This window comes from Scleropages formosus, chromosome 6, assembly GCF_900964775.1.
Source record: "Scleropages formosus chromosome 6, fSclFor1.1, whole genome shotgun sequence".
Classification (NCBI taxonomy): domain Eukaryota; kingdom Metazoa; phylum Chordata; class Actinopteri; order Osteoglossiformes; family Osteoglossidae; genus Scleropages; species Scleropages formosus.
In genome coordinates, this window is record NC_041811.1 from 4144924 (window position 1) to 4171507 (window position 26584).

A 26584-nucleotide genomic window follows, 5' to 3' on the forward strand; every position below is an offset into this window, starting at 1 on the left:
TTAACATGAGTCTGGATTGGATGTAAAGCTGCATTTGTAAATGTGGCTCATGTGGAAGAATGTTTTGTCTTCAGGGGTGTAATTTGTTTTTTATTGCTGTGATTATAACTGATATAATTTTTAAATTGTATTTAAGCAATAAAATTCTGAATTCTGATACAGGCCAAATGCTTTAGAAATACTTTCATAAACTTGTCAGGCCTTATAAGCACTGTAAATGCATCCTTTTCTGAGGTCCTCTTAACTTGTTTTGATCAGGCCATGTTTTACTTTGAGAAATCTGCTATAAAGAGCATTTAACTGGTAACCATATTTTGTTTTTTTAATAGACCAAAGACCCTCAAACTTATAACACTTATCTTATTGACCCAAAAACCTGACTCTTCTCAAAGGAATTATTATACAAGAATATACCATAGGGGGCGCGGTGGTGCAGTGGATCGGACCGGGTCCTGCTCTCTGGTGGGTCTGGGGTTCGAGTCCTGCTTAGGGTGCCTTGTGACATACTGGCGTCCTGTCCTGGGTGTGTCCCCTCCCCCTCCAGCCTTATGCCCTGTGTTGCCCAGTTGGGCTCTGGCTCCCCATGACCCCGAATGGGACAAGCGGTTCAGAAAATGTGCATGTGTGAATATACCATATTCTCAACACAGACAGTGAATGGTTTAACATCTGTTCATTTAGCTGATGCTACTTTCCAAAGAAACTTAAAGTGTTCAGCTACCAATTGGTTATTTACCAATTTCTAAAGCCAAGGAATTTTTCTTTACTGAAGTAATTCAGGAAAGCACCTTGCTCAAATGTATTACAGTAGGAGGGACTTGAACCTAAAATCAAGTCCAAAGGTAGCAGCACTAACCTCTGCACAAGATGCTGCACATACTATCTTCTGAACATGTTCAGTATTGACTTAAAAGGCACAACTGTTTATGGCACTATGTTTATCAACTATTGTGACTTTAAAACCCAATGATGTGTGAAATTAATGCCAGAATACAGATAATTATACCTACATTAATTTCTAATTAAAAAGCCTGTGAAAGGGTTCTCAGACTTTCGTAGCATCCTATAGAACACGTTTTCTAGTGAGCACCATGAAAAGGAAAGTGGCCATGTTTTCAATTTCTGTCATCTGAAAAATGCAACTCAAAGTTGTTGAGCAAGCATGACTCCCAGTGGGACAGAGTAATTATGCTACTTGTTGGCGCATGTGCACATGCAGTCTGGTCAGTGGACAAACGGTATATTTTATTACTGCATATTGTGTAAAAAGGAGGAGAATGAATAAAAATAAGTTTAAAAAAAAACTAAGAAATTGCTTACCTGGTTATAGCTTAAACTTCAATAATGACACAAGGATAAAAGACAACTTTTTATTTGATCCTTATGACAAACAAAAATCACCAGATTTGAAAAAGCACCAGAAATGGGGACTAGAAGTGCTGGCACTTGTCAATGATGTCAGAGTTACAAGCTGCCTTACTTTTCTCCCCCACAGAGCTCCAGCAGGATTTTCCTGTAGTCGCCTGAAGTGTCACCCTGGCAACACACAAACACTGTCAGAAGACCAGTCAGGAGTCTCTCCAACACATTATGTTCCTGCTTTATAATGACCTTTCTAAGGCTTTTCCACAATAACTCTTCACTGCTGGCTTTGTCTTGGTTATGTTTACACTGGTTGATGGTTTGGTAACGAACGACAGGCAAATGTTCAAAGCTACTGGAGCATTTTGGGGAAAACTGACTCCATGGAAACTATTGCGAATAGATTATTGCTAATAGAGTCACCAGGCCCACACTAATCTCTGTACAGCTGCTGTGTTTGGCTTGTAGGCATTTCCAAACAGTTACCAGATGCACTCACACACCACACCATCTGAAGTGAAGTACCACAGCCTGAGGTGTGTGTGTGGGTGTGTGTGTGTGTGTACGTACGCATATCTGTAAGAGTCACCCTTTCAGAAACCATGACTGATGGCAATTGCTCCTCACCTTGATGAAAGAGTAGAGCGTCTTGCCATACATCTTGAGGAACTCTGCCTTGATGTCCACCATGTCAATCTCAGCACGAGATACCATGACCCGGATCAGGATGCTGTCTGTAGTACCGAGACCCTGAACAGCACAACTCAGCCTTGTCATAAAAACTCAGTTAAATGAGCTCATGTGATCATGCAGGGATTCATGTACTCAGAGTTAATTTAATTCTGCTTATTTTACTATTTAAGAACTTTTACTCAGCATCACTGTGAATAACAAGTAATAGAAGAAGGTAAATGTTTACCTTCATGGATTTATATAGGCGCTCTGCAAAGAACCCCGTCTTGCTCTTCATACACCTCACTGTGGAGCACAGCATTCAGCTCTGATCATTTACATTTAGCAGACACTTTTCTCCAAAGTGTTTCACAATTTAGAGTAATAAATGCATCAACAGCAGATAAAGATCTTTAGACACAGGATAATCAAAACACGGCTTGTTTGTCTAACACCACCGTTTTGTTGGTTCCCATCCCTCACACATCTCCCTATAAAAATGACATTGAAATGGCAAATACATAGACAATCATAGCAAATGGCATTAGGATCATTGATGTAGCAGTCAGGATGATCAGGAGAGAAGTAGCCCTGAAAGAAAGGGGTTAGAGATCCTTCTTGAATATTTGAATGGATTCAGTAGCTCTGAGGGTCAAAGCAAACTTTGTTCAATTTTGGACCCTTTAGAGTGGCAGCTTCAAGTAGCCATAATTGGATGAGCACTTTGCTCTTGCTATATATTTTTTAAAAATCTCCCTTTCACCCCCACATGAGGTGGTGTGTGTGTCTTCCTCAAACTCAGGTCCTCTACCAGAGTCATTGGAGTTTGAGGGTTCTGCGCAGTATCATAGCTGTTCCTAGGACTGCACCCTTCTGGCCAGAGACTTCAGATGTTGTTCCCAGAATCTGCTGAAGTCACTCTCCCAGTTTGGGGGTCATAGCCCCGAGTTCTCTTATTACTACTGCGACCACTCTGGACTTCACCTTCCACATCCGTTCCAGTTTTTCCTTCAGCTCTTGGTACTTCTTGATCTTCTCATGCTCCTTCTTTCTGATATTGCAGTCTTTTGGGATTGCTGCATCTATCACAATTTCCCTCTTCTTCTCTTTATCAACCATTACTATGTCTGGTTGGTTGGCCAGCAACTGCCTGTCATTTTGGAACTTGAAATCCTACAGGAACATAACTCTGCTGTTTTCAACCACCTTTGGTTGTGTCTCCCATTTGGACTTAGGGACTTCCAGTCCATATTCTGCACAGATGTTCCTGTACACTATCCCAATCACTTGATTACGCCTCTCGGTGTACGCTGCCCAGCTTGCATTTTACACCCTGCTACTATGTGCTGGACTGTTTCAGGGACATCTTTGTACAGCCTGCACTTCGCATCCTGTCTGCTATGGTAGACTCCAGCCTCTGTGGATCTAGTGCTTAGGGCTTGTTCTTGTGCTGCTATGATCAGAACCTCTGTGATGTCCTTCAGGCCAGCCTTTTCCAGCCACTGGCAAGATTTCTTGATGTCATCCACTCCCTCTATCTGTTGATGATAGAGCCCATGGAGGGGCTTGGTCTTCCACGATGTTTCCTCTTCTTCCTCATCACCCTCTTCTGCTGCCTGAGGAACTCACTCAGTTTTTCCTGGAGGGCCATCTTCCTGATGTACTCTTGGATGCTTCTTGTTTCATCCTGGCTAATGGCTCTGTCACCCACTAACCTTCAGCACCACACCACATGTATTAAATTTTTTCATTTGTAGTTTCATATTCCTTCTTGTGGTCACTGAAGTTGGGATGAGTAAAACACTTTGGATTGCAAAGTGAAATTCTGAATATTTCAGTAGTGTACAAAACACTACTGAATCCAATACATCTCTCCGGATTTCTTTGATCTTGACCTCCCACCTTCTTCTCCACCAGAGGCACTCTCTGCATTTCTGCAGTCTCAATCTTATAGCCCAGCATCTCCAGGATAACTGTTGCAATGGCATATAGAAGTCCATTGATTTCTGTGATGGAAGTTGTGGGGATAGGGAGTAGAGTTATGTTGATACCTGCAAGCATCTGTTTTGATGATAGTTTGGCAGTGAGGCAGGGGATTGACTGTATTCAGTCTGGCCATGATTCTTGTGGTCAGCTCAGAGGATTCAGCTGTCATGGTCAGTAGCTTTGTGTCAGCTGGTTCTGTAACCTTACTGTCCTCCATCAGGAGTAGCCCTTCATTTCCATGCTGCTGAGTGCCATGGCCATTCTGTTGTAGTCTCTCAATCTCTAGCTGTGACAGTAGCTTCCTTCTATTGATGTTTGAGCATTGAGCTACTAGGTGCTTCTTGATTAGTGTGGATGTTTGTCTTCTGCTCATCCATAGTTCCCTAATACGGTGCATATAACCCTTCTCCTTGGGTCTGTTGTTACAGTAGCTCTCCATCAAATACATGTTCTCAGTCCATGTCAATCAATGTTTTACTCCAGTAGCCTACTTGTCATCAGGTTGTCCTGGTTCCCCAACACCTTACACAGACCTTGTTAATCTGGTCAAATGTCTGAGCTGGTAAGGCTTAAGTTACGGTTCTCTCGCTCATTTTCCAAGGTAGGCTTGTGTATAGCATTAGGAGTCTAAGTCTGGAGACTCTTAATGGATGCTTGCCCTGACTGGGATTCAGCCATGGTCTCCTGTGCCAAAGTTGGTGATGCTACCTCTAGGCTATCCATCTGCTATACAGAGAATATATAAATAATGTAAAAGAATGTACTTTTTCACTGCAGCCTGAGAGCCTCAAGTCTGGAGCAGTAAGCCATAGAGTAGTGAAATTTCAGGATGAAGAGACTAAAAATCTGTAAATCTAAGTAGGTAACATTTGTCACATCCTAAATCTGTTGCTTCATCCTTCAGAAGATACACAGGTGTGTGGAAAGTGGAAATGTGCTACATAAGAAATCCAGCAAGAGCCTTTTCAAATTATACCACGAGGCCCATGCCCCCCTGCAGGGCAGGGCTGTGATTGACAAAGTGGGGATCATACTCACCGATGGCTAGTAAGACATCCTCCAGACAGCCGGACATCTCCCTCTTTATACTGTCTTCAATGTCCCTGCCAGAGATCTTACGGTATTCCTCAAACACTGTGAGGAGAAGTAGCAGTGAGTGGTATGAAGAGGAGAGATTTAACCATAAAGGGTATAAGTCTCGCTGACATTTCTTGTGATTATTAATGCTTTACACTAGTGTTCAAAAGTTTGGATGCACCCAGAAATGTTAATGTTTTTGAAAGAACTAACTTTAAGCAAAGTACCATTAAATTTATTTTAAAGTGTAGTCAAGGGATCATTACTAATGTTGCAAATGGCTATTATGCTTGAAATCTCACACACACACACACACACACACACACACACACACACACACACACACACACACACACTTTCTGAACCGCTTGTCCCATACGGGGTCACGGGAAACCAGAGCCTAACCCGGCAACTCAGGGCATAAGGCTGGAGAGGGGAGGGGACACACCCAGGACAGGATGCCAGTCTGTCGCAAGGCACCCCAAGTGGGACTTGAACCCCAGACCCACCAGAGAGCAGGACCCGGTCCAACCCACTGCGCCCCCTTGCTTGAAATTACTGATTTATAATTTACTATTCATATATGACTGCAAAGCCCCATGTTCAGCAGCCATTATTCCAGTGTCCTAATGTAGAGTCTAATGGTAATGGGCCTAATGGTAGAAAACCTTTGTAACTGTGTTAGCACAGCTAAAACCCATTATTATTTTCACGAAAACAAGTAAATTGTCTTTCCTTGGGTTGCAATGTAGTGGCATTCCTAAAGCACATTTCTGGGTTGAAAGTTAGCAAAAAAAAGGAAAAAGCTTTCTAAAGAAACACTTCAGTACATTTTGTCTGCTGTTGTTTTGAATGAAGGTTATTCCATGCATCAGACTGGCAAGAAACTGAACATTTCACACAAAGGTATCTGCTACTGCCTTGAGAAAAGGGGGAAAACTGGATCTAACCAGAACAGAAATAGAAGGAGAAGGCCCAGAAGCACAACTGCACAAAAGGATAAGTACATTGGAGTCTGTACTTTCAGAAACAGACAACTTCCAGGTCCTCAATTGGTTGATTTTTTTTAAACAGTATACACTAAAATACCAGTGTCATGAACAAACAGTGAAAAGACAACTCTGATGAGTTTCAAAGATAAAGCCATATCTGAAACTGGCAAATGAAAAGAGAAGGTTAAAATGGGAAAAGAACAAAGACACTGAGCAGTGGATGACTGGATAAAGTATTATGGATGGATGAGTTTAAGTTTAAAGTCTTTGGATCAAGGAGGAGACTTTTGTTGAAGAATTAGGAAGTCAGAGTAAATGAAAGTTGGAGAAGTGGTTGATGCCTTCTGTCAATCATAGCAGAAGAAAGTAATTGTATAGGGCTGCTTTGGTGCTGGTAAAGCTGGCGATTTACATAGAGTGCATGGAATAATGGATTTCATACAAAGGTATCTACATCTAGAAAGGTTACCACTTTATTTTACAACATCATGCCATCCCCTGTGGTCAGCACTCCACTGGTGCAAATTTCATCATGTAGCAGGACAACAAGTCAAAGCATACTTACTTCTAATTCACAAAAAACCTATTAGCTGAAGAAATAGGAAGTCAGAGTACTGTCTTTGATGGACTGGCCAGCACAATCACCAGATCTCAATCCTATCGAGCTCTTGTGGGAAGAGTTTCACAGTAAGGTTAGATGCCTTACAAGCTAGTTGCACCTCTAGGAAGAGGTGCAGAAGGTATGGACTGAAATTTTCCCTAAATATCTTCAGAAATTTACAGCTAGAATGCCAAAGATTTGCAGAGCTGTAATTGTTGCAAATGGAGGACTCTTTGACAAATTGAATTATTTTACAATTTTCACAAATAACACTTTGAATGGAGTTTGATGCATAGAATAGTTATATGAAATTTAAAAAAAATTATGACATTGTCAATTTAATGATGATCCTTCCTGATCAATTTAATGCTACCTTGGTCAATGAAAGTATCAATTTCTATCAAAAACATGAAGATTTCTTGTGATTCCAAAACTTTACACACTAGTGCATATGTGTATGTATATCTGCATTTTGCATCGTCAATTTGGAGAAAAGTACATCCTAAATCAAAAGAAGCAAAGTAAATGATGAGGTGTTGCATCATCAGCAGGAGGACATGTTCAGAAGGCTCACCACCAGGGGTCAGTGTTGAGAATCTTTTGATACATAATTGATGATTCTTTATCATTTTATTTTCAGTACATAACACCCAGGGCAGCACAGTACGCAACACTGCTGCCTTGCAGTGCCTAGGTTTGATCCCCACTCAGTTTGTGTGGAGTCTGCATATTCTCCCCATACCTGTGTGGGTTCCCTCCAAGTACTCAGGTTTCTTTCCACAGTTGAAAGACATGCAGTTCAGGTGAACTGGTAATGCACAGTCAGTGAGTGAGTGAGTGAGTGAGTGCATATGCGGTGCACCGTGGCACAGCGAGTAGTGCTGCTGTCTCACAGCGCCTGGGTGGTGTGAGAGGACTAGAACAGCGAGGGTGATGGTTTACCTTGCAGCAGGTGGTTTCTGTTCCTCACGCAGAGCACAGTCAGGAACTTGACCTCGTCCGTGCCCCACCGTGCTTCCCCAGCCTCGTAGAGTTCCTGCTCGGAACAGCAGAAAGCTAAGCTTCAATCACCCACACCCACCACTCACAATTCCTCTACAAAACTTCAGCTCCCACCTTGGCATCCTGCACCGCTTGCACCTCATTGACTGTAGTGCTCTCGTCACGGCCAGCCTGACAAATGCAGAAAATCAGTTAGTCAGCTGACTGATGATGTCAAGTGTCCCTTTACCTCATACAAATGTTACTGATCCTAAGGTTGAACATCTCAGGAAATATCTCATTAGGTTGAGTAGAGTGAAAAGTCCAAGTAGTTCAGTGCTGAGGCTTAGTGAGAAGATGGAGGAATGTAGCCCTTGACATTTACATCTGGTAAATGTGCTATAGAGTCATGTGAACAGAAGACATGTTGGTTTGTAACCGAATTTTGGGCACAACAGTTCAACCCAAAAAGTTATATGGAAAAAGGAAGAAAGAAGGGTATTGCTACACAAAATTAAACACTTCTTTGTTTTATATTCTTTCAGACAGAACCAAACCACACATATACTAAACAGTCTGGCATAGAAGTACATTGCTTCCTGTGGTGAATCAAGTTTCCTGTGGAGAGAAGATGCTCACTGCTCATGTATGGAAGAGCAACATCTTATAGTGTGGTGGCAACCAAAGGATCATGGGACTGTCTGCATCAGCTTACTGTGAGTAGAGACACCAGGACCCTACAGAACATTCCAGATGTGTCGCCACAAATGTCCTCCTCCAGATCGCGGTCATATTCTGAGTAGAACATCAAAAAAGAAATTTAAAAAAAAAAAAAAAAAAACCCCTCAGTCCTAATGAACTTTTCAATGTCTGCATAAAGTTCACATTTTGCTGATGAACATGCAAAGTATGTAACTTGTTTCACTGCAGAACTCACCCTACAATCACATTCACGAGTCACGGCTATTATGCTTGAAATTACACACACACATTTTCTGAACCGCTTGTCCCATACGGGGTCGCGGGGAACCAGAGCCTAACCCGGCAACTCAGGGCATAAGGCTAGAGGGGGAGGGGACACACCCAGGACGGGACGCCAGTCCGCCGCAAGGCACCCCAAGCGGGACTCGAACTCCAGACCCACCACAGAGGAGGACCCGGTCCAACCCACTGCGCAACCACACCCCTGACCAAAGGCAGGTTAATCAAAAAACATATGGTTAGTCTGCCATTTCTGAGAAGTTTCTAGTTGCTGTGTTTGAGCTCCTCCAGGCATGTTGATCTAATCAAACTAATTGAGTCAAATCATTACAAGATTTAGAATAAATGGGCCTTTGATTTGTGTTCCAACCTCTTCAGTTACAGGTAACCTCTGCAGTCACCCTTACATAACAATTCGTAACTAAAAATCTGCTTGTGAAGTAAATTATCATAAAACTTAATTGATACTGATTTACAATGTACTCCTTACCCATACATTTCTATTTTTTTTCCCCCCACCAATCATGCAAAATCCATGATCAATCATTTAAAAAAAAGGACAAAATATAACTGAAAGCCACATTCAGAATTTCAGATCTGCTCTGGACACATTTAATCAAATCATAAGACCTCAATGGTCAAAACTGCTCATATTTAAAAGATTTGTGAGCTCAATTTTTCTACCCAGTTTTCACTGATTCTCCCTCACGATCTCTTTTTATTTGGTTTTATTCCTTGTATAGTGTTGTGGCACAGTGGGTAGCGCTTGTGCCTCATAACAGCAGTCTTTACGATTAGGGAGTTTGTTCTTCCTATTGGTTATCGACCTGGTGCTCTAGTTTCTTCCTACAGTTCACAATTCAGTATGTGTGCATTAATGGACTTGCAGGCCACCTGAGGTGTTCCCTGCCTCCCCTGTGCTTCTGCAATTGGTTCCAGACCACTACATCCGTAACCTGAACAAGCGATTATTAAAAATATTAATTCTATAATCATTCTGGTGCAATTTTTTTTTTTTTTTCCATCTTTTTACTATTTGAAAAGGGGAGATTTATTGTGCATTTCTTTGTTTAATGTTGAAACCCATACACATTTTACTGCAGATCACTTTCAGAAGCAAAAAGTACTGTATAAAGACAATTATTACAGGAAAATTTGGATAACGTAATTACTTTTATTTATTAGGGATGGTTACAAGTGCCCACTCAAATTGTCTTTATGAAAATTGTTTAACAACTCAAAATTTGTAATGATACTGCATAACAATACTAGCCTTCATTTTTGTCGATTCAGATTTTGAGGCAAGGCTTCCATTTGCCTTTTCAAAAACTTTTAGAACTTGAAAACTTTTCTTTCTTTAGGATTCATTACAATGACAGATGGCAGTTTACGCTTGTAAAAAGTTTAGAGATTTCTGAAAGATGTCTTGTTAGCTGACTGCGAGCACACATGGCAACATTGGGGGAGATGGCACAGTGCAAGTGCAGGGAAAGACTTCAGCTTGTTCAGCGCTTAACCGAGCAAAGCGCGTCGCAGAGGATGCCATCACAACAGCTCTCCACACCACTCTGACACACTTAGAGGAAACAAATAGTTATGTGAGGATGCTATTTGTGGACTTTAGCTCAGCATTTAACACTGTCATCCCTCACAAATTGGTCAGCAAACTGGACAACCTGGGCCTAGGTTCTTCTCTGTGTTTATGGGTCATGGACTTCCTCACAAATTGACCACAGGAAGTCAAAATTGGTAACCACACCTCCTCCACCCTCACCCTAAACACAGGAACTCCATAGGGCTGCGTGCTGAGCCCCATGCTCTTCACACGCTTTACCCACGACTGCACCACACCTCCAACTACATAATTAAATTCAGACGACATCACGATAGTTGGGCTGATTTCAGGCAATGAGGAGACGGCCTACAGGCTTGAGGTGGAACATCTGGCTGAGTGGTGTAAGAACAACCTGGCCCTTAACACCTCTAAGAAAAAGGAGATGGTTCTGAACTTCAGGAGAACAAAGAAGACAGACCACCTCCTCTCCCTCCACATACATGGAGAAGCAGTGGAAAGCATGGAAAGCCTAAAGCTCCTTGGAGTCTATGTGTCAAAGTAGCTGACATGGACCTGTAATACCTCACACCTGGTCAAAAAGGCCCAAACAAATACTCTTCTTTCTCAGGAAACTGAAACAGGCTCAGCTCCCACAGGAACTCCTGCTAAACTTTTACAGGACTGCCATTGCGAGCATCTTGACTAACTGTGCCATTGTGTAGTATGCCAGCTGCACAGCCGCCAAGCGAAAGGATCTGCATCGTGTGGTCTAGGCAGCCCAATGCGTTGTCGGAGTGGAGCTCCCCAACTTGAACACTACCTATGCTAGCAACTGAGGTAGAAGTATGTTTAGTAAGTTTATGTGCATCTCTATACACAGGGTCAAAACAGCATAGAGATAGACAGTAGAATGAGAAAAAACAAATATATCCACATAGAGTAAGAGGGTGCAGGGTCAAAGGTTACAATTTATCACTGGTATGATCATCCAGCACTCTCCAGTAATTTTCAGAAGGGTGTTCAGATATTCCAGAATTCATTTGAGCTATTGTGCGAATCAAATGTCAAATTTTTCAAGTGGGCGAGATTTAAAAACTTGTCATCCACATGTTTACAGGTCAGGTGGAGACCATAACACTAAAATACATTTCTTTGCCAAAAATGTAAAAGTGGATAGTCTATATACCATGACATCAAGAAAGGAGTCTGGGTCATTATTTAAGAAAAGAATAGTTGCAGAGAAATCCTTTTTAATTTTAGGTTCATTGGATCGTTGCATGAACCACAATCCAGTAAACTTGCATCTTATTGCATTCAAAAATAAGTGCATCAAAATGCCTGCATATGCTTTGCATTTAAAACACACCTGAGACATCTCTGTGAAATTCTCTACAAAAGCCACAAAAACAAAGGGAAGGAATACAAACCTGTCTTGTAACAGGTCCTCAGAGCCCTAATCTCATCGTTGGTTCTAGAGGCGAGAATCTCGATCAGGCAGGCCTCATCTGTGCCAGCACCCTGCAAGAGATTCGCATTTCCTCGTCAGCAATATTCACCCACAAACACAAACTCCTCTTCTACCTGCCCATCTACTCAAATACAGATCCCCAATCTCCTGCTACCTGCTCTCCTCTGTGTTAATCATTAACAGTGAACACCCAATCACTCTTATCAAGTCCTAGCTTGGTAAATGTCCTCTCTTTTTTCTGACCCCTGACCTTTATGGCGTTCCTTAGCTCATAGGCATCATACACAGGTGCAGGCATCAGCAAGCCCAGCACCACCTTCTCAAAGTTTCCAGTCAGCTCTGAGCGCAGCTCATCTGGCAGGTCCTAAGGAACCACAACAAAAGAAAGGCATCAGTGGCCTTGTCTGCTCCAAAGGGATATCATGGTAGACAACCCAAGAACAGCACATGGACACCAATCCCAACCTTTCTCTGTCAAAGAAGATTTGGGATGGCAGGAGGTGCTTACCTTCCCCACTGATCGTTTAAAGGCCTCCTTGATGCTCTGCCTCTGGGCTATGGTGCGGTGTGCCAGGATCTCAATAATGGTGGCCTCATTGGTACCTAACAAAAGGCATATGATGAAAACTGGCCCTACCCTCACTTCCGCAAGAAAAGCCCAACAAGAGTAAGTTATTGCACAGAGACCACATAAAAGTAATTACACGCAATCACCATGTGCCAACTGTTAAATAATTCACTAGCAGGTACCAGAAAAATATGATGCCACAAAAGTCTGGTGTGCTTACTAGATCTATAGGACAACTTGTTTTCACAGCGACACTTCGTCAAAAAAAAAAAAAAAAAAAAAAAGAAAAAAAAAAATTGTATATACAGAAATACAAGTTATGTTTATACACCTGTTATTGTGAGGAAGTTATGGCAGAATGCCAGCTTTGTCATGCCCACCTTCCCTTTCCCAAGTCTCTACAGACCAAACACACTTACTGTGGACAATGCAAAGATCTACAAACACCATGCTGGTCTGGAGAGAGAAAGGGTTTTCTTCCTAGGCTTTGAGAGGCCTAAACAGCCTGAATAACCTTTTCCTTCAAGGCAGCAGGTGATACAGGGGTTAGACACTTCTCCGTGCAACTGAAGGACCCAAGTTTAAGCCCCTACTTTTTGCTCTCTTGATGAAGGCATTTCCTCTGAATTGACACAATAAGAATTACTCACAATAACCACACATTATGCTTTCACCTTGAAAAAAGGTGTCAGAATAGTTCCTGCAAAAATGCAGGAACAATGCTCGAGTCTCAGACCTACACATTTCCCCAGCATCCTTTGGTACAGCCATACTGTCTGCTGTCTGTCTGGAGGCACATGCTATTATACCTCATGCTACTGTCATGTGGACGCTATTGGCATTCCAGGCCCAATGCCAAGGGGTTTGCGCCACAGAATGGAATTTATACACAACAGAGCCTTTTCCATCCACAAACACTTCTTTCTTCATTGCTCTAGAAGACTCTACTGACCAAAGTGACTAACGTATCCCAGACTGGTCTTTTTATGTCACAGGTTCAGTCCCTTAACTACTTGTCTACAACTATTTAAGTCCAGTTCTATAAACAGTACTTTTTTCCAAGAAAAGGAGGAGAAAGTGAAGAGGGAAATCTGACAACTGTTATTGGCAGGACAGGAGAAGTTATTCTGGGTCATGAGGAAACAAGCTGAAGTCCTCCTCCTGGAATCATCATGGATCAGGACTGCATATTTCATATTCTTTCTCCTGAAGTCTGACAAGGTACCATTTTTTTAATGATTTCCCTCTAACTCTAGTGGACCCATTTTATAATACATCTGCCTTGTTTAAACAGCCTTGAAAGAAGTGTGGATTTGCACAAAATTAACCCTTATGTTGCATTCAATACAGTTTCCTATTTTAGTCTTCCCATCCAAAATTGTGTGGTGCATAACTCTTTGCAAAGCAATTATAAATGGAACATAAATCGATAAACAGATAATCACCTAATGCTATATTACACCTTTTGACCAACTTCATTCCTAGTCATTATCAGCAGATCTACACTTTTTGGAAATTATGGTCAGTAGACCTCATTTGCCTGAAATGACACCATTCAGGTGCTTATATAATCCACACACGGTGCACAAGAGTGTGCAGACTCCTTGGTTTGGGATTTATTATAGTCTCACCTGTTCAATTCCTACAGTTGACCACAACCAACCAGACACACCACAGACATGTTCAGATGCCTGATGTCATGAAGCATAATAGCAATCAAATAAAAGAAATCATCTTTATGATGGATTAAAGCTATAATTGGGTCAAATAAGCTGGAACACAATCCCAGAGTTAAAATATTAAAACTTCTGCCCACTGCCAGTGTATACCAGCATTACTTCATTGACATCAAGTGGTGAATTTCTGTTGTCAGTTACATCACGTGGACCCACCTGCACCACCCTTGTTGATAAGCAACAGGAGGTAAACCACCATGACACCGCTTACCTGCTCCCTTCATGGCCTCCCTGAGGCGCTTGGAATCATCCTCAGGGTTGAAGCCTGCTGCTTCTGTCACAGTTCCTTGGTTGCCCAACTGCAGAGTGACATACAAAATACCTCACATAAGGTCTTCTGCACTCAGGCTCAGTGAACATTTATATGGTTGGTCATATGCTGCTGCATGTCAACATCAGGTAGCTGTATATGGATCCATTCAATGCAAATGTTTGTGGTATGTGGAAAAGTGATATAAAATGACACCAGTGCTGTTTAAACAATAGTAAAACTAGTTTATCATGGCTTTCCATCTTGGGTTCAAGCAGCATGACTGAAGATAACAAGCGATATAAGAAGGTACAGTTGCAGAAAAACCCAACATTTAACATTTTGATCCATGAATAAACAAATATATTGCTAAACTCACACATATTTACATTTATTCATTTAGCATATGCTTTTCTCCAAAGCAACGTACATCTCAGAGAAAATACAATTTGTGCATTACATTAGATGAAAGACATAGTTGCAGACATGTGATTCTTAAGTACGCACACAAGCACGCACATCTGCAATCACTGTAGTGGCACTTACCGCTGCCATGGTAACAAGTAGGTTTCAAAGGATGTGGTGGGAGACAGCTGAAAGTAAACAAATGGAATAATGTGACCTTGTGCATTGGGGCAACACAGGCTGCCATGCAACACAATCACTCATTATATGAAATATACATCTAAAAGTAAATCATTTCCAAAGCACACTCAGATTATTTAAAATCAAAAGTGTCTTCAGAACATGTCACAATTTACTTAGCTAGCCTTCCAGATTGGTCACATCCACCTTCCTAAAGCTGACAGCCTTAAATTCAAGTTATAGTCACTGTTTCTAACGATGACCATTTCACTAAATGACACAGTGCACAAGCATGCAATAATACACAGGGAAAGATGTTCAACCCCTCGTGCCAAAATCAAGGGGGCTGGACACAAACCAACCATGTCACCAGTACTCCATCCCTCCCAAAACCTCACATACCCCTCACCCCCATCCCATAACAGCTCCCTCTACTTAAAAAAAAAAAAAAAAAAAAAAAAAAAATCAGCCCACATCGTGGGCAAGCACCACCCTACTCACCAGGAGCCACCGCAAGCACTTCACTGGGGTTGTCAAGTGGGCACCTTCCTTCATTGATGTTTCATTGAATTGAGCCCATGACACCTCCAGAAGGATTAACGGCAAGATCTGGCATCCCAGACCCACCCCCCTCCATGCCCGCGGTGCCATCCTGGTGACGCCACCCACCAAAAAAAACCCCCCACCCTAGCCATACTTTAACCACCAACAAACCAACCAACACACGGCATCAGTACATGGAGGCGACAACAAGACTCACCATTTGATGTTCACATAAGCAAGTACTTCCCGCTCAAGTCTGCTTCTCCCAAATATCTTGCTGCCTCCTCATCCACAACCAGTGACCGGATCTTTCCGCTACCTCTGAGGAGTTTTTAAATCACTGCTCTTAACAACTGACCCCTAAAACCAAAACCCAACAGCAGCGACATGGTTGATTTTGCAACAAACCCTCTTGCACCAATCTCCACCGGTCTGCCTCCAGGTATATCTTCTCTGAGATAAACTAACCTTGCACGCAGACAAAATATGCCTCAAAGAGGCTATACCATCACACAAGTCGCAAGTCGACTCCGTACCTACCCAGCGACTAAGATTCTGTGGAGTAGAAAGAACATTGTAGGTGGCTCCAATGAGAAACTTAATACGACCGACATCCATCGCCCACAGATCATGCCAGCTGATCTTCCCTTTCTCCACCTGCTCCCAAGCCAAACATCGCCCCTGCACACAATGTGACATCGCAGTTGCCCGCTTCATCTCCTCTTCCTGTTCGCAGCTAAAACCAATCACCATCTTTCTCCACTCTGGCAACTTAGTTTTACTCCACAACTTTATTGGACCGCCGGCACAGAGCCACGCCCTACCTACCTGCACCTGACCGAGTACATCTCTGTTCTCAAGCGCTGTCTGCACATACGCAACAGCTTCCCGTGGATTCCACTTACGTCCTATTTTTAAAACTTACAGGAACCGATCTCACCACTGGGTCTCTTGTGCTTGACAATGTCAATTCTAAAGCAGTTCTGGTACACTTGAATTCTTCTCCTAGACTAGTCAGTGACAACTCCAAGACTCCCTTTCCATACAAAGCCACACTACTCAAACAATGAGGAACCCCCAACCATCTCCTTATAGCTTTGCTCATAACCCCTTCCAGTCTTTCCACCCCTGACACAGAAACCTTGTTAGCAGCCATCTAATACAAGGCAATAAACCAAACTGCAAGCATCAAACCTTCAGCTTCCCTTGTAAAAAAGATTTATCAATCTTATTAATTGCTTGCACTACATCCTCCCTTAATCATTTTACCTGTTCCCTATCACTTAGTGAAGAATCATACCATCTGCCCAAGCTCTTAATTGGCCTTTCAGCCACTGACGGGATCTTTTCCCCATCAATCGGAAAATTCTTCTGCAATAACTTTGACTATTGACAAGCTCCTGCACTTGCTAGGTTTAACTTTCAATCTGGCCAGCTTTAGATTTCCATTTAGCTTTGTTAATAAGCGACGAGTACACGGGACAGTAGGAGTAAGCACGGTCATATCGTCCATATGCTCTGATTGGCGGGAGGCAAGAATCATCCTTCAGCCTCATAACCCCAACCACCCATTTCGAAGACCTTATAGCCACGGTAAAAGCCAAAGGCGAGATTGTGCATCTGGCCATTATGTCAATCCCCAGCCGCTGCCAAGATGCAGTGTATTGTTTGGTACAAAAATAAAACTGGATGTCTTCAAAATACACCTTAACCAGTCTTGTAAAACACTCTGGGACTTAAAAAATCAAATGCCTTCCACAACAAAGCATGTGGTACTGAACCAAAGGCATTCGCCAAGTCCAAAAAAAAAAAAAATCACGTGGAGGTATTTACCTTTCGTCTTGGCCTCCTTGATCTGGTGCCAGATCATACTACAATGCTCTAGAGAGCCTGAAAATCCTGCAATTCCTGCTTTTTGCACAGATATATGTCAATTAAATTGTTTGCGAAGAAATATGCAGACACCAGACAACCTCTGCGCCACAACACTAAAGAATATTTTCCCTTCAACATTAAGAAGGCAAATTGGCTTAAATTGCCCTATTTTTGCCACATCTTTCTCTTTGGGTATGAATACCCCTGCTCTCCGCCACGATTTGGGTCCCGGAGCAGATGCTGCCCTCGCACACCGTACCACCTCTTGAACTCCTTTCAGCCTCGGAGGACACACATCCATTTGCGCCACGATCTCCCCACATGGGAGGTGGAGCCAAACATTCAAATACACTGTAACCGCACTGTGATCCTATGAAACACTAACTTTGAAAATGTGATTTTACACACTGTGCTGTGACACTTAGTAACAGATTGTAACCTACCACACATTTTTCACACATAGTGTAATAATTGTACTCACACTCAGAGCAGCATCGTGCACTACACGCTTACATACATAGTGCAACACACACGACACGGCAACTTGTAAAAAACGCAATATAACTTCACACACAGTGTGTAACAGACGCATATTAACTTCATACACATACATATACACACACACAGTGAGTCCGTGTGTTCCGTTACAAGTAACACACGGCCGCTCCCCACAGAGAAGACACGCCTCTACCGGGTTTATGAGAAATAATTAACAAACATAGCAAGCAAGCAAAACTTTCGCGGAAATAAGTGCGATTTAATTTTTTAGTTGTCAGTATTTGTTGTTATTTTAATGCAAAACCTTAGACTATTAGTAGAGAACTTCCTCTGCCGTGTCCCTACGGAGAACTAAGACAAGTTAGTTAGTTAGATCATGGAGAACTGAGAAGGGCGAGGAAGAACCGTAGAACGGCACGGAGTGACGAAGCAGAGGGGAAACGCGTAAATTAGGTCGGTGTAGATTGAACGATCGGCTGCAGAAACACACAGAGTGTGTGGACCCACCTGGAGCAGGCGGAAGATCCTTCAGATGAAGGAGCTTATGGACGATCAGCGGGCTTTATGAGTCACCGGCGTGTGGGTGTGGATGGATGACAGCTCCGGTTTCATTTCCTCCCAAGCATTCACCCTTTGCTGGGAGAGCATGGTGAAACCTTTGCAGTGACAATTGGGAGAGCATTGCTAAAAGCTCGTGGACAAAAGTGATGTCACTGATCTTCCACAGCAGACAGTGTGTGCTGATCCTCTAACCATGCATGTAAAACCATGTAGAGGCTCATCAACCTCATAGACAGTGTCTGAAATCGAATAGTTTCATTTACTTATTTAGTTGACACTTCTCTGCTAAAAAAAAAATTATGATTCACAATTATGCAACTGAATAGTTGAATTGTGTAAACTAACGGTAAGTACCTTGATAAGGGTACTGCAGCAAGGATGGGGTTTGAACCTGAGTTCTTTAGGTAAAATGCAGCAGCCGTAGCCACTATGCAACCTACTGGTGTAAATTGGTTCATTTATTCACACACGAAGAGAGACAGAGACTTCTGCATAAAGTCCTACTAAGACCAAATGAAATAAGTCTCAGAAAGCTAAAATATTCATGTTAACAGTATAATAAGAGTAAATTCTTAAAATCAAGATACTACAAATAACATGAAGGACAAAAAATACACACACACACACACACACATTTTCAGAACCGCTCGTCCCATACAGGGTCACGGGGGAACCAGAGCCTACCCGGCAACACAGGGCGTAAGGCCGGAGGGGGAGGGGACACACCCAGGACGGGACGCCAGTCCGCCGCAAGGCATCCCAAGCAGGACTCGAACCCCAGACCCACCGGAGAGCAGGACTGTGGTCCAACCCACTGCGCCACTGCGCCCCCCTCCGGACAAAAAATAGATTACATTTATTAAATTGATTAAAGCACAACAGGTACTGTAGTATTCTAGGTCATCCTTCAATCTGAAGGTTCCAAGTTTCTTTCCACTGTAACAGCAGCCAGTAAGGGACTTACCCTGAATAAATATAGTAAAATAGTAGTAATAATGCACACACACACACGCACACACACTGGCTGAAATGGCTTGTCCCGAGCAGGGTCACGGTGAACTGGAGTCTAACCTGGCAACACAGGGTGCAAAGCAAGAGGGGCAGGGGACACACCCAGGACAGGACTCCAGTCTATCGTAAGGCACCCCATGAGTCGAGCACCAGACCCACCAGAGAGCAGGACCCAGCCAAGCCCGCTGCATCACTGCGCCCCCTGTAGTAACAGTATAGTTTACTAACATAGTACAAATTACCCTGTTCTAGAAAAAGGCACACATTTGTATCTCACTTAATGTACAAATCCAACATCGTAAGTCAGCAAGGTGTCAGCGGGTGACTAAAGAATAGTAATAGATCTTCAAGGTTGAGGGAAGTACCTCCCTCAACCTTGCACCCAATGATTCCAGGATAGGATCCAGCTCACAGCCTTGCTCAGGACAAGTACATAGAAATTACTGTTCAAAATGCACTATAGTTTCTGGTCAGGAAGCTGCTGTAGAAACCAAATAGTCTTCTGTTTCACCTCTGAGACCAGCATGTGGCTGAGATCTCTGCTGCAAAATATGAAAACCTGTGATGGTGACACTGACCAACAAGGGTGAACAAGATGGCCAAAATGAGCTGTGAACTCACTTCTCTCTGCTGGGATCACAGACTCCTTCTCTGGCCCTTTGTGATGTATCTCCTGGCAGCAGCTTTGGTGAGAATCAACCTTAATGCAGCCCAGAAAGTAACTGTAATCGCATACATTTTGTATTATTTTGTTTCTATAATATTCTTTATAATTGATACTACCTTGTCTGTATTATTTATGTAGTAATCACTACAGAAAGCATATACTTCCTTACATTTAGTTATTTAATTGACATTTTTCTCTAAATCAAGTGGGGTTTGTACACTAAATAATTTACACTGTTTCCCATTTACACAGCAAGGAAATTCTTACTGTTTCAGTTCAGGGTAAGTATCTTGATCAACAGAACTACAATAGGAGGAGGGATTTGAATCCATGTCCTTTGATTGCAAGGCAGTGGTTTAAACTGCTGTGCCACCTGTTGCCTAATTACATGACTCTGTAACGCACAGTTCTACATGCAGATGGAGTGATATAATATACACAAGTGGGCTATACTGGCTTTATTAGTGAATTGAGAATATTAATGACATCACAAAAGCCATATTCAGTAATGGAGAAGAGGCCTTTTCACTGTATGCAATAGAAACCCCCCATTGTGCTGGAGTCTAATCAAAAACATACTACACAAAGAGGGTCTCCTCGACCTAAGAGGAGCCTGTGGCTCACATTCAGTTGGCCTCATAAACATCAATATTTTATCTATCCTCAGGTTCTAACACCTGTTTGTTCAGAGTTAGGTTGTTAAAATATTGTGTTGACATCCACACAAAAGGTGTTAGGTAAATATATATTGCTTGAAAGTCAGCATCTGCTGTTAGCATTCTGCCATGGGAATTGCTATCTGGGTTCAAATGATTATCAGTTTTTTTTATTTGTCTTTTAAATGTAATTCCTTTTTTATACCTGTTAGCCACCACTTCCCAGGTGCCAAGCAGTAAATATACTTCCTCATTCCCAGCTAAACACCCCTAACTTCCCTCCAGAACTTTTTTTTTAAAATTATGGTAGTAAGCTGATTGACTGTGCTTTGTCTGTATGGGGTTCCCATCTACAAGCTGTAAAGTACAGAATGCTAGTGGCCTCATGGGGAAACTGTATTTACTGCTGCTTAAAAACAGTGTGTGTTGTATTGTATGTGTTGAAATCTGCTTGCAGAGAAGCTTTCTTCACCCCAGCTTTGGCCAGAAGTGTTTGTCATTTTGTCATTTGAACCACTGAAGTGTTTTCCTAAGACATTCTTCAGAAGTTATTCAGAGCACAGCTTTACACATACTGTCTGTCTATTTCCACAACAATCTGGGACTAATGATTTGAAATCTAAAGCTTCTGTAAAAGCTTGAATAGGGTATTTTACATATCTCTGTGTATTTGACTATATTCAAAGAAAGGTTATTTAAATCTCTCCAATGGCTGAAGAAGATGTGACACTCAAAGTCAAGCATAACAAGCATATAGCATGTTGTATATAGTACTGTAACGACTCGTGTTACTGGTATTTAGAGGGGAAGGTGTTTTGTGTAAATAAGTTGCATTATGAGGGATAATGTGAAATAAGCGTGTGTAATCACTGGGGGCACTTAGGGGGAAAATGATGGGGTGACCGTGTTTCTCAGTGTGTTGGAAGAGAGCCTTGGGGTGCTAACCAGGGTGGAAAGACTAGCTGCAAGTGCAGGTCCTAAAGGAAACAGGGTCCTCAGACCAAGAGTATTATTTCCCTTGTGTCGGTGTTCTAAGAAATCCTTCGTCATGAATGCTGCCTTCGTGTCCCTGTTTGCCCTTTTTAACCCTTCGGCGCTGCGTGCCACATTGGTGTCAGGAGTGGGATGGGGCAGGACCATGAGAGGCTGGATCAAAGAGCAGCTGAATGCCGAGCGCAAAGACAGGAAAAGCGCAACACTGAAAGCTGGCAGGACGGAAGAACAGTGTGCGGCAGAAGAAACGCCTGCAACAGTGGAGGTTTCAGCGGAGGAGCAGTTGGGAAGCACGGGTGTCCAGGGGGACTCGGGAAGCGCGTGCTGTGATGAAGATGGCAGAGAAGAGCTGCGAGGTGTCACTGAAAACGGGCGAGCAGGTTGAGTGGGGTCTCCCTGTGCCCACAGTAGGAGCGGCAGGAAGAGGCAGCGAAACGCCGTCAGCTGGGGCTGAGGAGAGTTGCCCCGCAGTGAGCGCCGCTTTCCCGGGCGGGTCGGATGACGTGCTCGACAACGTGGAGCAGCATGCCTTGTCTCTGGACAGGCACGGCTCCGTAACGGAGGTGAGCAAACCCGCCGACGCGATTTCGCCCGTGGAGGATGCGTCCAGCCTGCCTGCAACCCCAGCAAGCATTTTAAAGCTGAACTGGCGCAGCGGGTTGAACGCCACAAAAAGAGGAGGGCTGCACAGCGAAAAGCAGCCGAGTTTACGAGCGTTGCGGCGGGCTCGGCGTGCGGCGAATCAACAGAGGTGTGAACGGCAAGCAGGTGGGCTTTGCCAGGTCCTCCGCTGGAAGATGGCCGAGCGGCGAGGCGCACGGCGAGACGACGGGGGGTGCAAGAGCGGTGTCCCCCCCCCGACAACGGAGCTGCTGCGGGGAATCAGCACGAAGATCCCACGGAAGCCGGTCAGCAACGGGGAGTGCAAAGTGGCGACAAAAGGCACATGGGCGCTGCCATGTCTTGGACGTGCCACATGTGAGTGAGGGAGTCGTGCAGGGACCAAGGCCGGCCGGACAGGGGACAAGGATGGCTGCCTCAACCCCCGAGCGTGCTGTCATGCATGGGGGGCTGCTGCGAGTGTCCTCGCCCTGACTACCAGCGCTGAACGTCCAGGACCTGCGTTCCAACTGGAGGCACGTGAGGACAGCGCTGGACATTGGGACACTGGTGTGGGGCAGGCAGCAGCAGGGACGCTGCTATTTTTTTTGACGGGGGGATAACTGACGACCCGCGTCAGTGGTATTTAAAAAGGAAGCTGTTTTGTGTAAATAAGTTGCATTATGGGAGATAATGTGAAATGAGCGTGTGTAACTACTGGGGGCACTTAAGGGGAAAATGATGGGGTGACCGTATTTCCGTGTTTTGGAAGAGAGTCTGTGGGCTTAAGTAGCATGAGCATGAGAATGAGCATGAGCATGAGCTTTATTGCCAAGTATGTTCACACATACAAGGAATTTGTCTTGGTGACAGGAACTACCACAGCACAGACAGAATGACAGTGACAAGACAGGTGAGAAGATAGAGTATGTGAACAAGGGACAAAAAATATTTAAAAATATAAAGTACCCAATATACAAAAATAGTCACTATATACAAATGCAAGGGAGTGTGAGTAAGAGATATGATGTGATAAATAGTTATAAATACAAATATAAATAGCATTATGTATTGCACTGGTTTACTCTCTAGGGGAGAGATTTAGGTGTTCATGTGGTAGATGGCCTGAGGAAAGAAACTTTTCTTATGCCTAGCTGTCCTGGTGCTCAGTGCTCTGTAGCGCCGGCCAGATAGCAAAGGTTCGAAGAGGAAGTGGCCTGGATGTGAGGGGTCTAGAATGATTTTGCTAGCCCTTTTACTGACTCTGAACGAGTGCAGTTCTTGGAGAGCTGGGGGGGATGTGCCGATGATTCTTCCAGCAGTCCGAACTATCCGCTGCAGTCTTCTGATGTCTGACTTCGTAGCTGAGTCGAACCAGACAGTTATAGAGGTGCAGAGGACGGACTCAATGACTGCGGAGTAGAATTGCATCAGTAGCTCCTGTGGCAGGTTGAACTTCCTCAGCTGGCGAAGGAAGTACAACCTCTGCTGGACCTTCTTCACAATGGAGTCTATGTGGAGCTCCCACTTCAGGTCCTGTGAGATGGTGGTGCCCAGGAACCTGAATGACTCCACTGTTGCCACAGTGCTGTTCATGATGGTGAGTGGGGATAATGCTGTGGTGTTTCTCCTAAAGTCTACGATCATCTCCACTGTTTTGAGCGTGTTCAGCTCTAGGTTGTTATAACTGCACCAGACAGCCAGCTCTTGGACCTCCTGTCTGTAAGAAGACTCGTCGCCATCTCGGATGAGGCCAATGAGTGTGGTGTCATCTGCAAACTTCAGGAGTTTGACAGAGGGGTCTTTTGCAGTGCAGTCGTTGGTGTACAGGGAGAAGAGCAGTGGGGAGAGCACACATCCCTGGGGGGCTCCAGTACTGATTGTGCGAGTATTGGATGAGAATTTTCCCAGCCTCACTATCTGCTGCCTGTCTGTCAGAAAGTTGGTGATCCACTGACAGATGGAGGTGGGCACAGAGAGTTGGGTTAATTTGGACGGGAGGAGGTGTGGGATGATGGTGTTGAAGGCTGAGCTGAAGTCCACGAACAGGATTCTCGCATAAGTCCCTGGTTTGTCCAGATGTTGCAGGATGTAGTGCAGTCCCATGTTGACTGCATCATCCACAGACCTGTTTGCTCGATAAGCAAACTGCAGGGGGTCCAGCAAGGGTCCAGTGATGTCCTTCAGGTAGTCCAACACCAGTTTTTCAAGTGACTTCATGACCACAGACGTTAAGGCGACAGGTCTGTAGTCATTAAATCCTGTGATTTTGGGTTTCTTTGGGATGGGGATGATGGCGGAGCATTTGAAGCAGGAAGGAACTTCGCACATCTCCAGTGATTTGTTGAAGATCTTTGTGAAGATAGGGGCCAGCTGGTCAGCACAGGTTTTTAGGCAGGCCGGTGAGACACTGTCTGGGCCTGGTGCTTTCCTTGTCTTCTGTTTGACGAAGACCCGATGCACCTCCTCTTCGCAGATCAAAGGTGCAGGGGGAGGGAAGGTGTTAATTGATTCGTGGAGAGAGGGTCTGAATGGGTGTAGGGTGTGAGACAGGGTTTATCAAACCTGCAATAAAACTCATTCAAATCGTCGGCTAGTTGTTGAGTTGACATGGTGCCAGGGGGTGGTGTCTTGTAATTTGTGATGTCTTTCAGGCCTTTCCACACCGATGCAGGGTCATAGGCTGGAAAGGCTGGCTGTAAGTGCAGGACCTAGAGGAAAGAGGGGGTCCTCCGCAGACCAAAAGCATTATATCCTTGGTGTTATAATAAATTGTTGGTTATGAATGCTGTTTTCATCACCTTATCCAAACCTATGGTGCTGTGTGCTACAGTACCTAATATGTTATATGAAATTTCAAAGTACTCTTATGTTTACCACATATTAAGAGTGGTGAGTTGGCAGGAGGTGGAGCCATAACATAGGCAGGGCTGAATTTGACAGACAACGGGCAGGCTCTGCCCTGTGTAATCATGCTTAATGAAGGCCAGCTGCTGCATATGGCTGGTCGGAAGAGTGGAAGAAGTGACTAAGAAGAGATGTGATTTGGCCAGTAATGCTATTCTGGCCTTTTAGTTATGTTTTTGTATTTCTAGTCCTGTTTTGCTTGAAGATTTTTTTTTTTTTTTAAATGTTAACAACTGATGAGCGATGCTGACAAATACTGTTAGACTATGTTAGACTGAATGCCATTATTATAACAAACAAATCAGCAAAATCCAGTTTGTATCATTTGAATGAATGTAAATTCCTGTTTATGGCATCGTTATACTTAACTAAATGACTACACCTATATCCAGGCCTATAATTCATATCCCATAATTCCTACTCGATGCACTGGCTCCATTTTAGTTGTATTTATTATTATAGAATGTTTATGTGTTTTGCAACCCTTAATTCATTTGAGTTGTGTACTTTTGTGTTTACATGTTATTGTAGCATCCCCCCACAGAGCTATTAGAAACTGGCTCAGCAGACAGAGTATTTTTTTTAAAAAAAAAAAAACTCTTTATTAGAAGCATACATGTCTCCCAGCAGCAGTCTTAACAAAGACATTTCAGACAGTACAAAACAGAGAACATTTCAGAATCCCCCGTGTCACTCCCAGCCCCCCTGCTGCACCCCATGGTTAATCCCACTCTCGAACACTGAACATAAATAGGACGACAACCAATCAGAAACCACACACAACTATGTACACACACATAAACACTAATGCCAACTATTTACACATTTACTCCCCTCAGCGCTGTTACATTATAGATAAAAGGAAAGTTTTAACTCTTTCATTGCTAATAGGGATATTGTCTTTGAAATCTAATTGCAGGCTACTGCACTTCTCACATCGGGGAAGATGTGGCACCACTTCTAATTGGAATTAAACTACAGTACAGTATTTTTTGACATAGTGTGAAGAACTACAATTTTCATAGGCCTTCGCGTTAGCCCGTGGGTTCATCTTTTATAATTTTTCAATCCATCTGCCAGGGACTACAGTTCCCGCAATCCATCATTGGTCAGACGACAATTCTCATCTGCAGGTGTATTTTTTACTTTGGAGTTTGACTTGAGGGACGACAACGTCCACCATCCCCCTGGTGGCAGACGGAGAAGCCTTTTATTTTGCACCTTTGGGGACTTCAATTCCCATAATCCATTATTAGAGCAGCGACAATTAGCCCATCCTGGGGTGTTTGCTTTGGGGATTGGTGGAACTACAACTACCACAATCCCTGGCGGGCGCCACGGTCAGTCAGTTCTGCGGGTTTATTTTTAATTTTCGGTCGAAGCGCGGCTGTGGTGGTCGATGTGCCGCAGTGGAGCTCCGGTGGCCGCGCGGGAAGAAATGAGGAAAACGGAGCGGCTC

At 43.6% G+C, this 26584-nt stretch overlaps 1 protein-coding gene across 1 annotated transcript; it reads right to left on the reverse strand.

Annotated features, from left to right (window-relative positions):
- Positions 1–1377: 1377 nt before the first annotated feature.
- anxa4 (annexin A4) lies at positions 1378–18320 on the reverse strand. The gene is made up of 13 exons (XM_018734405.2): positions 18238–18320; positions 14776–14822; positions 14191–14278; positions 12184–12278; positions 11926–12039; positions 11635–11725; positions 8387–8466; positions 7807–7863; positions 7633–7726; positions 5059–5154; positions 2282–2340; positions 1990–2112; positions 1378–1536 (listed from the first exon to the last, which is right to left on the reverse strand). Exons 2-13 carry the CDS (start codon positions 14782–14784, stop codon positions 1477–1479), a joined length of 966 nt encoding a protein of 321 aa, XP_018589921.1. The 5' UTR covers positions 14785–14822; positions 18238–18320; the 3' UTR covers positions 1378–1476.
- Positions 18321–26584: the final 8264 nt, after the last annotated feature.

Coding starts and splice junctions, on each gene's coding strand:
- anxa4 (XM_018734405.2), bottom strand. Junction 8,467..11,634: donor GAGGACCTGTTACAAGACAG/GTTTGTATTCCT, acceptor TGTTCTACTCAG/AATATGACCGCGATCTGGAG. Junction 7,727..7,806: donor AAGCGGTGCAGGATGCCAAG/GTGGGAGCTGAA, acceptor TGTTCCGAGCAG/GAACTCTACGAGGCTGGGGA.